The following is a 12,743-nucleotide window of genomic DNA, read 5'->3' as shown; positions in this document are numbered from 1 at the left end:
AATTAAAATTGTCATTATTGCATTTAGCATGCTGGCTGCAATTTTAATTGCAAAAACAACAAAAAAACCCACCAAAATGTTATATATTTGTGAGCAATTCTTCGTTAATATAATAATTTTACCTGGGCTGGAAAAGTAGAAAGAAATTCAATCAACTTGAAGCCAGTTTCCTGGATGCTGGTGGCTGCCTGGCAAATGATATAGTGCAGTGATGCCTGGGATTCCTTCAAGAGAGAATTGAGCCAAACTTCCACATTACCTTCAGCCATTACAGGTCTACTCAGCTCCACAGTCTCACCCTCTCGTGAACTAATTGACAATATACGATCATATACCTAGCCAAAACAAATAAAAAATAGTTTGTGATTTAAAGACTTAGCATTGCGATAATAAATTGTCATTTCTCTAACACATCTGTGTGATTTTACAGTCATTATTCCACTAAATTTGTTTATGTAACTAGTAAATGATACTAATCTCATAAGAAACACATAAAATCAATCAAATCATTAGTCTTGATGTCCAAAATTCTACTATCTGCTGAGCAAGTAGACAAATGACATAACACTAAAAATTCTTAAATTTCATCTCAATTTCTGTAGCAGTATTCACTGTCCAATAATAATAAAGGACTGTCTCCCCATTAGTGGCAGCTTAATGTTCTAACAAGCATTATGGAATAAAAATAAAAACATTAAAAAAAGAGGGGAAAGAACAAAAGTTAAAGAACATCTAATAAGAACATTACATATATAATATATAGGAAATATCTTTCTTACAAACTATTCTTGAAAGGTGAATGAGAAAATGGTTCTTCAACAACTCATTTGAAAGATTAAGAAATAATTCTAACAGTGATTCAGAAATGGATAATAGATTAGACACCATTTTTTTTCTTACAATTAAAATTCATGACTAAGTATAAATACAGACAATCTGAAAAAACAAATATTTTCATAGAAAAATTGGAAGATCATCTAAGAGGACACTAAGCTATATTCCTACCCCCATTTTTTTTTCCCTGAAACCTCAAGCACTGGTGCAAATTTTCAGTTTGCTTGGTTATACTTCATAAAGTCCTCCCACTAAGCAAATGAGGCTAGGAAGCCACATCTTACAGGGCGAAAAGGTATAGAGCATCAAGTAAACAATGAGCTTTATAAACAGTCAAATGTACTCAGGTAACCTTCTATTTAGCAATATCACACATTATTTAACAACCTGAAATAATATTGAGGTTGGAAAAGCACATACCTTCTCATGGAATTTGACTGTTTTAATATTGTCAAAGATATTCAGCAAATGGGCCTGTATAGTGTGAGAATCTGAGGCCTGGCCAAGAATTTCTAAGAGGGCAGGATCTGACACAAAAAAGAATCGTGGAAATAGCAAGCGTTTTTTCTCCAGATACCTGCATTTGAAAGAAATGGGGAGGGAGGGAGGGAGGGAGGAAATGAGAAGTGCGTTAGGCTTGTTTATACATCCTTTACATCTTATGTATGGGATTTCTCACAATATATTGATACAATTTTCATCAACGATGATAACAATTCTTATCTATCATACTTTCAGGTTAAGTGCCTGCTTTAAAGCTACTATTCCAGCATCAGAAACTATTTCACTGAAAGTTATTGTTATTCAATGGAATGTCATCAGCACACAAAGGAAAAGAAACTGAACAGAAATCAAGTGTTTTCATTTTTTGTCAATTATTTACCATTCAGATCCCTCATGCTGAGCGTCCCCTAAAGATGTGGGAAGGGTTGGAATAGGATAGACAGAACAAGACTGCTGCTGGTTTGAACGTAGGCTGAACTTACCCTGTGAGTGATTTCTGACAAATTTCAAGTTGCTCTAATAAATGTGGTAGCAACTGTCCCATGATTTCATCTCCAACACAGCACTGAACAACATTAGGTATTTCATGAGCTCGGGTCATGATCCTCACCCAAGATTTGTCAATGTTTGAGAAACGCTTTGCTTCCTGTTGAAACATGGAAACATGGATAGAGAGGAGAAGGGATGGAAGAAAAATGAGAGAAGAGGGAAAAGGCACTGGCTTACAGAATTAGCAGTCTTCCCACTAGAAATCACTGCAGTCCAAACAGTAAGGAATTTCCAAGTTGGACAAAACAAATCTTCCAGGCTAAACAATACGCCAAACAGTTTTATACTTCACTGTAAAAGGCAATGAGTCGTTTTTCTCCTCCCTCTCCCTTCCATCAATCACTATGTTTGAACTACATATTCCATATTTATGAATATCTTTTTTCTAAAACAGAAAGATGATTTCTTTTTCTTCAGAAAGTCATATAAGAAAGCTGAACATATGACTTCCTAGCAAAATTTTAGGTACTTCTAGGCTCTAACAAATATTGTACATATATTGGTCAATAGTTTAACAATTACAACATGAAAAGATCAACTGAATCAAAATTTTTTATTTTCTTTCTAATAACATATTTCTGTTGGCATCTTTTACCTAATGTCTTAGCAAGTTTAGTCTTGCTAAGTACTAAAACAATGAAGCTTATGTTATGGAGCTAAGTTTTACGCTTAAATATAGAAAAAAAAAGAAAAAAGGTAAGTATGAAAACCTTTGGAAGCTGCTTTGCTATGTCACCACCAACAAAAACAGCTTCTAAGTAAATCCACAAGTTCTGCACAGTCAGCCAGTTCTCAATGATGTCTGTTGTGTTGGAAAGATAGTGCACCCATTTTTGAATCTGTGTCTTGAACGGTGTATTGTATCTAAAATCAAAAGGACACTTCTTTTACTGCAAGAAACAAACAATTTTTCAAAAACTAGCCGAAATCTCAAACAAATGCCAAAAATGTAATTTTGCCATTTGTAATTTTCTGAAGTGGAGGAATACCAAACTATACCAGAATCCACTCAGCATAATCAAATCACCCCCAACTTACGGCGTGAACTCAGGATGACTAGCCGAATTCTAATACAACAGGAGCTAAACAGCAGCAAGATTTAAATTTCACTCTAAGGTAAACCAGTTTCAGAAAGGGACTGCACAAGGGACTATACAACATCTTGAAAGTATCAAGATCCCAAACGACCAGGTTCTCAATTGAATGCTCGAGTTTGAGTATGTTCAAATGAAGATTGTGCTCTGTTTTTGATTTCTTTCTGGAGGCTTACACACACACACAAAAAAAAAAAAGGACAAACTGAAGTTCCTTTTAACTTCAATCCTTTTTTTCTTCAGCAACAGGCTCTGCAAGAGAGGTGGTCACCCAGCAGTGGGGTAGCAGTGCCCGTGAGGCCAGTAGGACCCTTCCATTACGAAGCATTTCCATGCAACCGTCCCTTCACCCTCAGCAGGGCTACCTTGCAGCCAGGGGAAGCACCAAGGTGATTAGCCAGGAAATCAGAACTGCATCCACTTCCTTTCAGGAGAGCTTAAAGCACTGATAGAGGCAACAAGAACCAGCCCATGAACAGCTCAAGGAGAAGCAAGCTGCTAGTTTTGACTTGGATGTTTACTTTTCTTCTTTGTGGAAGGCAGCTTTGTGTAGTCAACCAAGGCTTCTTGCCAGTTTTTATATCCCTCCCCATTCCTGTTACCTGTTACTCATGAGAGAACCAAGAATCATCAAGCTGTCCTCCATGCTAGTAATTGTTTCCGATGTGCTGTCTCCTCTTAAGAGAAGTTCCCCACGGTTTTTAAAGTTTGCAAAGACAAATGTTTTGTTGTTCCATTCAGCTATCACTTGTTTTAATTTCTGCTCAATGTCTCGCTCCTTCACAGCACTTATGCAGATATCCTTTTAAATAAATAGCACATCAAAACAGTCTATCAACAGTTTAGGCCTCTGGTATCCATAACGAATTGATATTTCGATTAACCCTACTAAGGCTTATGAGTAAATATTTATTGAGTGAAAAGATCTATAGACACATGTACATCATGGCTAATAACCCATATCCTACATCACAACATTGCCAATGGTAGGAATAAAAGGATGATACGCTGATTACATTTTATACCCATAATATTTCCAAGCAAGCCATCCTCACAAATTAATTCCTTGGCCAAGCTGCGTGCTTTAAAGAGAGACATTGACACCATAGTATACATTTTCCATTATTTTATGCAGTGTTGGCCCAACACTGAAGTGTTGGCCCATTCTGCTTTTCTTTAGGAAAAAAACATTCTGTTATCCTTCTTATTTTTCCTCAAATACTATTCCATTGCCACATTTAGTTTTACACATTTATTTCTGTTCCTTCCCAGTACCTCTATTTCCTCTTTGTATCTTAGTAGTGGAGCTTCCATGATGTCCCTCAGTTTGAATGTTTCGGTTTCTACATCAAAGTTATGTTCAGTGAGATCCGTAATCCGCTTCCAGTGCCGAGGCATCATTGCCTTATTTGACATACGCTCCAGCAATGGGCAACACTCATTTAAGTCTTCCAGAGTCTTCTTTAGGTCAAGAAAGGCCTGCCACTCCTTTAGAGCACGAGGAAGTTTATGACATCTACATAAAAAGGATCCAAGCTGCATTAAACAGGTTCAGATATTCTGACTGCTATGCATTTATTCACCATTTGTAGGTTAAATGCAGACCACATCTTCCAAATTTATTTTAATGAATTTTAAAGATGCTGCATGTGATTCAGTATATGAGAAAACCTGGTTCCTTTTTACTTTGTTGTCTGATAGCTAACTGCCTCCTTGCTCACCCTCTGGACTGTAGTTGCATTGTTCTGATTGGCTTAGTCCAATTGACATCTAGAAAAAACTGGACCACTTTATTTCTTGATTTCATCTTTTGGGCTGATTTATGACATGGACTGCTTGGTGCTCTACCAGAACCCCTTTTCCTCAGCACAGGCAGCTCTAATTCTTTAAATTGTTTGATTCTTGGTTTGATGAAAAAATTATCTGCTTTGCATATAGTATATGCCAATTTTTAGAAAAAAATATTCACTAATTTGCTAACCTGCATTAAACAAGGCTGAATCCCAATATCATGAATGAATCAGATGACTAAAGGACATGCAACTTCTATATGTAAATACGTAAATACTAATTCTTAGTCTATATTCCAATCTTGTAAAAAAAAAGTTAACAGAGAAGCTATCCAAAGAACAGGAAGTCTCAATATGGAAAGCCTAAATTGACTTTTAAGTTAATAATGGATACATTTATTTCAATTAAAATGTACTAATTGGTTGACTTCAAGCCTATTTAAGATGTACAAAGCTATTTTAGGCATCCTCACAAACATAAGTAGTTTCTTACCTGTTCTGTAACTCCAAAAGTTCACTGTTAAGTTTTGTGGTGTCTAACTCTGACCAAAGAATATCATAGTAGCCATTAACTGTGCCAATTACATTGTTATAGAGATTATAGAGCTTGTGTAACAGATTCAGTTGCTTCTTTATCTCCAGTAGCTGAGGATACTGTGTAACAGGCAAGCCAAAAAGCTCTTCCCCAGCAGTGTAAGTAACATATTTCCGAAAGAGATTATCAAATCGATTCTAAAAAATTAAAAAGTAAAAAGAACAAAAAAGAAGTAAATAATAACATGAAATACTATCAACTTACACTGTTAACAGCTATTGTTTGAGATTTTCATAAGAAACAGAACTTTTAGGGAATTGGGAATTCAGAGGAACATCTTTAGAGGTTGCAGGGAGGCTTCTTTCCCTATATGGCACAGCGACAGAAGAGAGAGTAATTGCTAAACTTGTACTCGAAAGAGGTGGAGTATGAGATGCAAAGCAGTGAAAGATGGATGTGGCAAATACTACTTTTATACATATACTGTGAAGCACTTTTAATGAGGCTTGCAGTAAGGATTACTACTGTATTTAAGTAGCAGCTAAAGAAAACAAATTTTCTTGTCATTTTTTATATTTCTAAAGAGATATAGGAAGAAGTCAATCACATTGTGGGAAAAGGAAGACAATTAGAATACTCAGGATTCTAATACAGGAACAGAAATTAAAGGTAGGAAAAAAACATTCCAGCAGGAGAAGGAGTCAGTTTGAGTGGTATCTTTTAATTGTGGTAAAAAAAAAATAAAAAGAAAGATTGGGCGAAAGTGCAACCTTATGAAGAAGAGACACAGTGATGAACATCAGAACACTCATAGCCAAATATACTATGTTTGAGAGTATGTTCTCACATCAGGATACCTGAATCTAGTAATTATTAATCATTATCTCAATATTTCTCTTATCTGGCTCCTGAAATCATAATTTTAATCAGTATTCCTTGCAAACCTACAGAAAAAACGCCAGCTAAGCCTACCTTCAGTTTGAAAAAAGACTTTGTTCAACAAGTAATCTTACTTATCAACAAATCAGCTACTCTGATTCACATTCTCAGAGCCTTCAGATGTTAATTTATTTGCACTAATTGTTCCAACTAATGTACTGGAATTTACAGTACCTGAAACATAGCAAGTCTGTCACTGGCTTCTTGAGGCTCTAAGCCAGGCACCATAGGCCCATTCTGGAAAAAAAAAGTAAACAAATAAAAGTAAATAGTGAATTTTGAGTTCACGACTATTTTTCTAAGCAGCAAATTCTAATTCTGTATGCCAAAGTCAAGTTTCTGCTGCTGCAGGATTTCACCCCTACATGTAACAGCTGGACAGAGAGATCACACAGTTGCCTACACTAACTGCTTAGTGTTCTATACAGAACACAAAAGCCAATTCATTTTCTTTTTAATATAGGAGGAGTCTTCTTAACACTTTTAAAGATTGGCAATAGTAGTTCTTTTTTCAAAAATGCCCTTACTACAAGGCGGCACAAATGCTCACCTGATCATAATCCAAATAAAATTGTTCACAATCTTCAATGAAAGTCTCCACAGTGCTAATGAGCTCTCTTCGGAAGCCTGGCTGCAAAGAAATCAGCTGCTTTTGCACTTCATTTGCATGGACTAGCAGCTTTTCCCAGGTATAGTGCAAAGTGTCCACCTTGTCTGTCTCTTCTTTGCCCACAAGTAGATCATATTTGTTTAACATGGCATAGGATTCCTGTCAGAAGGTTGGGTCAAAATACACAAAAGAGTAAACATAGTTCATTTTACACATACCTTTACGCTAACATTTTAAATAATTCTTTAGCCTCTTCTGTAGGTTTACAGGAACATAAAATGTCTGCCACCCAAGCAGACTAACACACTAACATGAGTTACATGAACATACATAACATACATGAAAACATACCTTTTCAACGGGCACTGCTAAACTTCAACTCAGAAAATAATTACTCTGTCTGAACAGTAGCTATGTATGCAACCACCCTCTTAATTACCTCAATGGGCCCTATTTGAAAGTCTATGGAGATCTGTAGCTCTCTGATCTCCTTTAATGCAGACATGGCTGTTCTTATGTCATCCAGATCCTTGATGGGGCGATTTAACTTCTTTCCAGTTTCCTCTATAAAAGTGAAAATTGTTTCCATCTCTGTTCTATACTTCTTATTACAATGACACCCCAGCTTAGTCTTCCATGCTTTGGTTTCTGCTCTCAGTGCTAGCTTTAGATCAGCTAAAAAAATGAACAAGTAACAGATATTTAGATTTTCAATTTTCTCAAAATGCACTTTTAATCCTGTTTCAATACATGACTCAATTTTACAGGTTAGCCATCACATACAGAGCAAGTGAAATAATATTGTCACATTTGAGTTATTTATTGCAATTAAAGGTTGCTCTCCTCGTAGTTTCTCAGAACACAGCGTCTTTCCTCCTGTAATCCATTGGCTGGATTCCACACTTTCCCATCTTGTTTACATATCACTATACACATTCTTATTTTACACCTCAGTAACAAACTGGTCATTTATCTTGGTCTAGTATCTTTTCAAAAATGAATCTTTTTAAAAAATCATGTGAGGAACAGAAGCAGCAAGAGACTGATAATGGAAGCTGAAGACATGGAAAGTTAAGTCTGGTTTACTAAAACCAAATGGTCTATCAACCTCTTAAGAGTTTTACCTTTAGCACAGGTAGGACATAATAACAAGCATTTAGAGTGTAAGCTGAAGTCTTGCTGAGTTGCTGCCCAATATTGCAACAACTCAATCTGTTCCCCTAGAGCTGTGCCATTCCTTTCAAATGTCCTCCTCAGAGCTCTTCATAAGCGAGTCAGAAAAAACAATACTTCCACAAGCACTACATAAAATATTAGCTGGACATAATTTCAACCTTGGCACAGCTACCTATCCATTCACTCTGCAGATTTCACTTGTGTTTCTTCCTTGTCACAAACTGCCTTTTTTTTCCATGCTTAGCTTTCACATCTGATGCATCTTTTTTGTTTATATCAGACTTAGCATTGTCTCCCTGGCCCTAGTTGCCTCCCTATTTCTCTAGTTCATTGTAGTCAAGCTTCACTACACTGAAGAATTGGTTAATACTCTTTCCTAGTCAAACACATATGAAGAAACCATTATGCTTCCTCAGCTTTGATACACACTGCAAAATCAGCTACATGCATTCCTTACAGTTCATCACAGGTTTTTGCTGCCATGTTATTCTACTGTAAAATGTCTATGCAAAATATATTTGTGTGATGTAGGATCTGTGCAAGTGAAAAGTGAAAATTTGCTGCCTTTTGTAGCAAAAAGTGTATTAGCAGCAACATATATGCTTCACTTACCTAACCGTATTAAGCCTAAGATATCTTTTTGTCAGTATCAACAGCTCACTTTTGTCTCATTGTACGTGGCCAGCCAGGGAGAAAAACAAGATAAGCAAATTATCCTATTCTATAAGCTCTCTGCTTATGAGAGTGCCTGAAAGAAGGACAGATAAATATCTACCATCCACCACGTAAGCAAGCAGATGTATCCAGATGGGGCAAGGAAAACCAATTGAACACCTTTGTGTTAGACAAGTGCTTTGTTCACTGTTCTGTCTCTAAATCCATACAAAGAGCCATTTTTAACCTGCTTTAACCTAGGTAACCTTTCCAAACCAAGGCACATTTTTTATTCCTATTGGTATATGTTCCAAGACAGAAGCACCAAGCATAGCACCAAGAACTATACCCGTATACAGTGCAATAGCTCCCACACGGATGTACTCAGGCTCAGAATTGATTTTCAGCTCCAGGTCTCGAAGATGAAGAATCTGAGATTCAAATTCTGAAAGCAACGGGCTTCCCATCACAAATTTATCAATAGTTTCCTCTTTGTCCTTTTGCCATATATGGTGGTAACAAGTGAAACTCTCCAAAGCTGTAACAAGTTGCTGGAACACATTAGAAGTTCAAAGAGAAATTCTGAGCAAATGGTAGCACACACTTCTCAGTACCTGCTAGCCAAAACACAAAGTGCTAAGTGACGGAGAGGCTTGCATCACCTCACTAAGCAGAACCTATCAGTAACTTTATGCTCAAACAGGCTCCACTAGCAATCAAAAGCCTGGTCAGGCACTGCATGTTAAGCACTTACAATTTGCCACCACAATTAAAGTATTTCCCAATGAAATAATTCCTCAATCAGAAAAATCCCAAGAAACCATGGGAAATAAATACTTGATTATTTATTGATTGTTATTTATTGATTATTTATTGATTGTACTTGATTATTCTGAGCAAGAATTGATATACTTGCCCAATAATCAATACTCATGTAAAAATGCCCTTTTCTTCATTTTTTTTCCAGTATCCTTCCATACCACTTGCTGGAAAAGCAAGTGAACCTTGAGCTCATTTTCCATTATGAAATATTAGGTCTCAAAATACCAAGATAATTATTTATCGCTACCAACTTCACTTAATCTTCAGCGCAAGCCTGAATGTCTTTCACCTAGTGCCACTTAAGTTATGAGGTTTTGAATCAAAAAATTCCTTGTGGGAAGGCTCCTCAGTGAGGCTGGACTGCTTCTCAGCAGGAACTTGTACAGAGTTCCCCAAAAAATATCATTTCTAGACCAAGTTTCCTAGAGAGTGTAAGGAATAAGAAAAGGGGGAAAGAAATCATGTAGACCCCTTACGTTACCTCCTAACGTCCAGCAGTTATTCTATGCGGAACTTTGCAAATGCCAAGCTGGCAGTCAGTTTTCTTCCAAAAAGCTTGATAAATTCTGCATATTGGGCCAAAACTCATGTTTAGAGCATGAACTCTATTTAATAGATGTGTTCAATTACTAATACTTCCATATTACATATACACATTCAACTATAATGTTTTTAATGATGCTTTATCCTCTGAAGAAATGTTTTCAATCAGACCTAAGTTTTTCATTCCATAGTACCCCATAAAAACCTCATAAATATTTGAACACTGGGTACATTTTACCTTGTTTTCAATATAACACTTTCACAGGATAATTTACAGAATTTACAGATACCTGTTCTCCAGCCACCATTGCAGATGCATTCATATGTTTAACCAGTGCTTTAAATGCTCACACTTATTGACCAAGGATCTTAAAACAGTATATTAATACCCCTTGGATAATGTTATTAAATTATCACACCTACTGTTTTACCTTTTTTGTAGAATTAATAACAGTGCTCAGGACAGACACCAATTTAATAATTTCCTTGTTCTCTGAAACACTCTTGAAGCAGCTCTTGCTTTGCTCTGGTTCAGACAAATTGAGTGATGGTGCATCAGAAACACTATCTATAAAGGCAAATACAGGAGCAGTTATAAAATACATTTTAGGCCAAGCAAACTCCTACAGATAAAAACTCCTGACCTGTTTCTCAATAAGCACATTTTTAAAAATTATGTGTTCTTAATTGAAAAGGCAACTAGAAAAATATATGTGGCTAATAAAGCTACCACAGATTCATAAATCTGACTCTTATGGGGAAATTTGCTTCTTCTGAATTTTCTGCCAAATTTGGAACATGCTCTACTCTAATCTTTCAAATATAAACTTCCCTTTTCCTTCTCCCATGCTCAAGGATTATGATGCATGCTTCACCCGAATGATTTACTGAAATCTCAGCACTGACTAGATCCACACAAATTCTTATTTTCTCAAATATATGAGATATATAATATAATCATATCCCATATGACTACTACAGTCAAGTCTCAAAAAGTATGAACAATACAAGGAAGTCTCAAAATATTAGTCACAAAAATCGAACTTAATTTCTGATTTCATTTCAGGCAAGACAAACTCTTCATTTTTACTGAACAACTTCTTAAATAGTTCAAGTATTACTTCCCTACTTTTTAGGTGGATTAGAGGGAGCTACCCTAAAACTATACTATTTTTGAAGCACATGAAGTACAAAGTTCAATTAATTTGGCTTTACCCTGAACAAGTTCACACAAGAGCAATCAAGCAACCAATGGCACCACCTTAAGTATCCTTCAAACGAACACCTTCAGCAACTTCATTCCACAGTTTATTACAGAACAGATTAAGTTAAACTACTTCTGGAAATTTTAGTTTATTCAAAACACGCTGCACAACCCTTTTCACCAATATTACAATTTAAATAGATATGTCTTCTGAATACTAGGTGTTGCTGGAGACCACCTTACCTTTCTTATAGCTGATTTCAGCAAAAGTTTTAAGATATAAATTACAAGCACACTGCTAAATTACCGACCTATTGCACAGTGGAAGTTACTATAGTTGTTTCCCTAAATAACTCAAAATTCCTACAGTGCTGCCCAAGATGATTATCTAACAATTCAATAGCTGTTAGAGGTAAAACCCAAGCAGTACAGCTTTTAGAGACACAAGGCATTATTCAAATCCACAAAGGACAAGCACTTTGGGGTAACCTTACTCTCTAAAGAAATGTTCTGCCTTCTTATTGCATCCTATTTCTTCCCCGAAATAGTTTAAATTTTATAAAATCACTATTCTTTTGCTTTCAGTGCATTTGCTATTTATTATCCATTAGTATATATTGTATAAATCGTAATTACTTAACATTCAAATTCAGTTTCATATTACCATGCGTGTTTTTCACTCCAGCATCTTTCACTGTATCATCAGAATCACTGTCTCTGCTTTCGCACTGCAAATCAGCCACTTTTCTCTCTAACATTTTCTTCTGTCAAAGAAATAAAAAATTATTTTCTATTTTCAATAGCTTTGATTTTTTTTTAAGGTTACTAAAGACACAAACCTTCGATATTCTCTCCTTATTCCACTGTCCAACTCCTTTTGTTACACTGACGATGCTATCTACAGCTTTATTTAATGTTTGCTGCACCTCGTCCAGAGAGGGTGTCATGATGACATTAGGGATAGACAGATTAACACTAGTCCTAATGATAGGACAAACACTTGTTTTCTGCTTAGCAGAACTGTCATCTTCTAAATGAAAGAAAAAGAAAAAAAAAATGTTCATTTTTTTTTCAGGATCTCAATCTAGTTTTCTACAATATAAATCAATACATACATCATAGTTTTAGATATTGAATATCATTTCTTAAAGAGAAAAAACATTCCTGAGCAATTTACAACAACCATGTGTTGGTCAGCAGTTTACAGCAATACAGGCAAAGCTAAGTGCCATTCTTTTTCTCTCCATGAAGTTCCTTGTCAACATGTTCACTGCAGCTATACTCTAACAGATATAGATATTCTCTTTATCCAGTTTGTACTCCTAGATTTCTAAAGCTCCTTAGAATCTCTTCATGTTGTATGTCTCATTTGCTATATAGATAAAACATAATTGTCTGCCTCTGTGGCAATTAGTCAGAGAAGGAGAATACACCTCTTTTCTTTCTTTTCTTTCTTTTCTTTCTTTTCTTTCTTTTCTTTCTTTTCTTT

The 12,743-nt window shown here is 35.8% G+C and overlaps 1 protein-coding gene across 2 annotated transcripts in view; it reads right to left on the bottom strand.

The window, feature by feature from the left end:
* The window catches only part of DNAH5 (dynein axonemal heavy chain 5), a 117,670-nt gene that overhangs the window by 68,192 nt on the left and 36,735 nt on the right, over positions 1–12,743 (bottom strand). The window contains exons 20-33 of one of the 2 annotated variants that reach the window (XM_026048540.1): positions 12,094–12,284; positions 11,919–12,018; positions 10,482–10,618; positions 9,035–9,236; positions 7,295–7,530; positions 6,796–7,014; positions 6,420–6,482; positions 5,265–5,503; positions 4,257–4,497; positions 3,584–3,783; positions 2,598–2,751; positions 1,821–1,984; positions 1,255–1,411; positions 123–335 (exon numbers count right to left, since the gene is read on the bottom strand). In XM_026048540.1, the coding sequence (XP_025904325.1) occupies positions 123–335; positions 1,255–1,411; positions 1,821–1,984; positions 2,598–2,751; positions 3,584–3,783; positions 4,257–4,497; positions 5,265–5,503; positions 6,420–6,482; positions 6,796–7,014; positions 7,295–7,530; positions 9,035–9,236; positions 10,482–10,618; positions 11,919–12,018; positions 12,094–12,284 (2,516 nt within the window). The remainder of the gene's footprint in view (positions 1–122; positions 336–1,254; positions 1,412–1,820; positions 1,985–2,597; positions 2,752–3,583; positions 3,784–4,256; positions 4,498–5,264; positions 5,504–6,419; positions 6,483–6,795; positions 7,015–7,294; positions 7,531–9,034; positions 9,237–10,481; positions 10,619–11,918; positions 12,019–12,093; positions 12,285–12,743) is intronic. The other variant, XM_026048541.1, reaches the window with a different exon arrangement.

Source organism: Nothoprocta perdicaria, unplaced genomic scaffold (genome assembly GCF_003342845.1).
Source record: "Nothoprocta perdicaria isolate Ctin4 unplaced genomic scaffold, notPer1 scaffold_55, whole genome shotgun sequence".
NCBI lineage: Eukaryota > Metazoa > Chordata > Aves > Tinamiformes > Tinamidae > Nothoprocta > Nothoprocta perdicaria.
The sequence above is the reverse complement of the archived record's forward strand: the minus strand, read 5'-3'. Positions and strand labels throughout refer to the sequence as shown.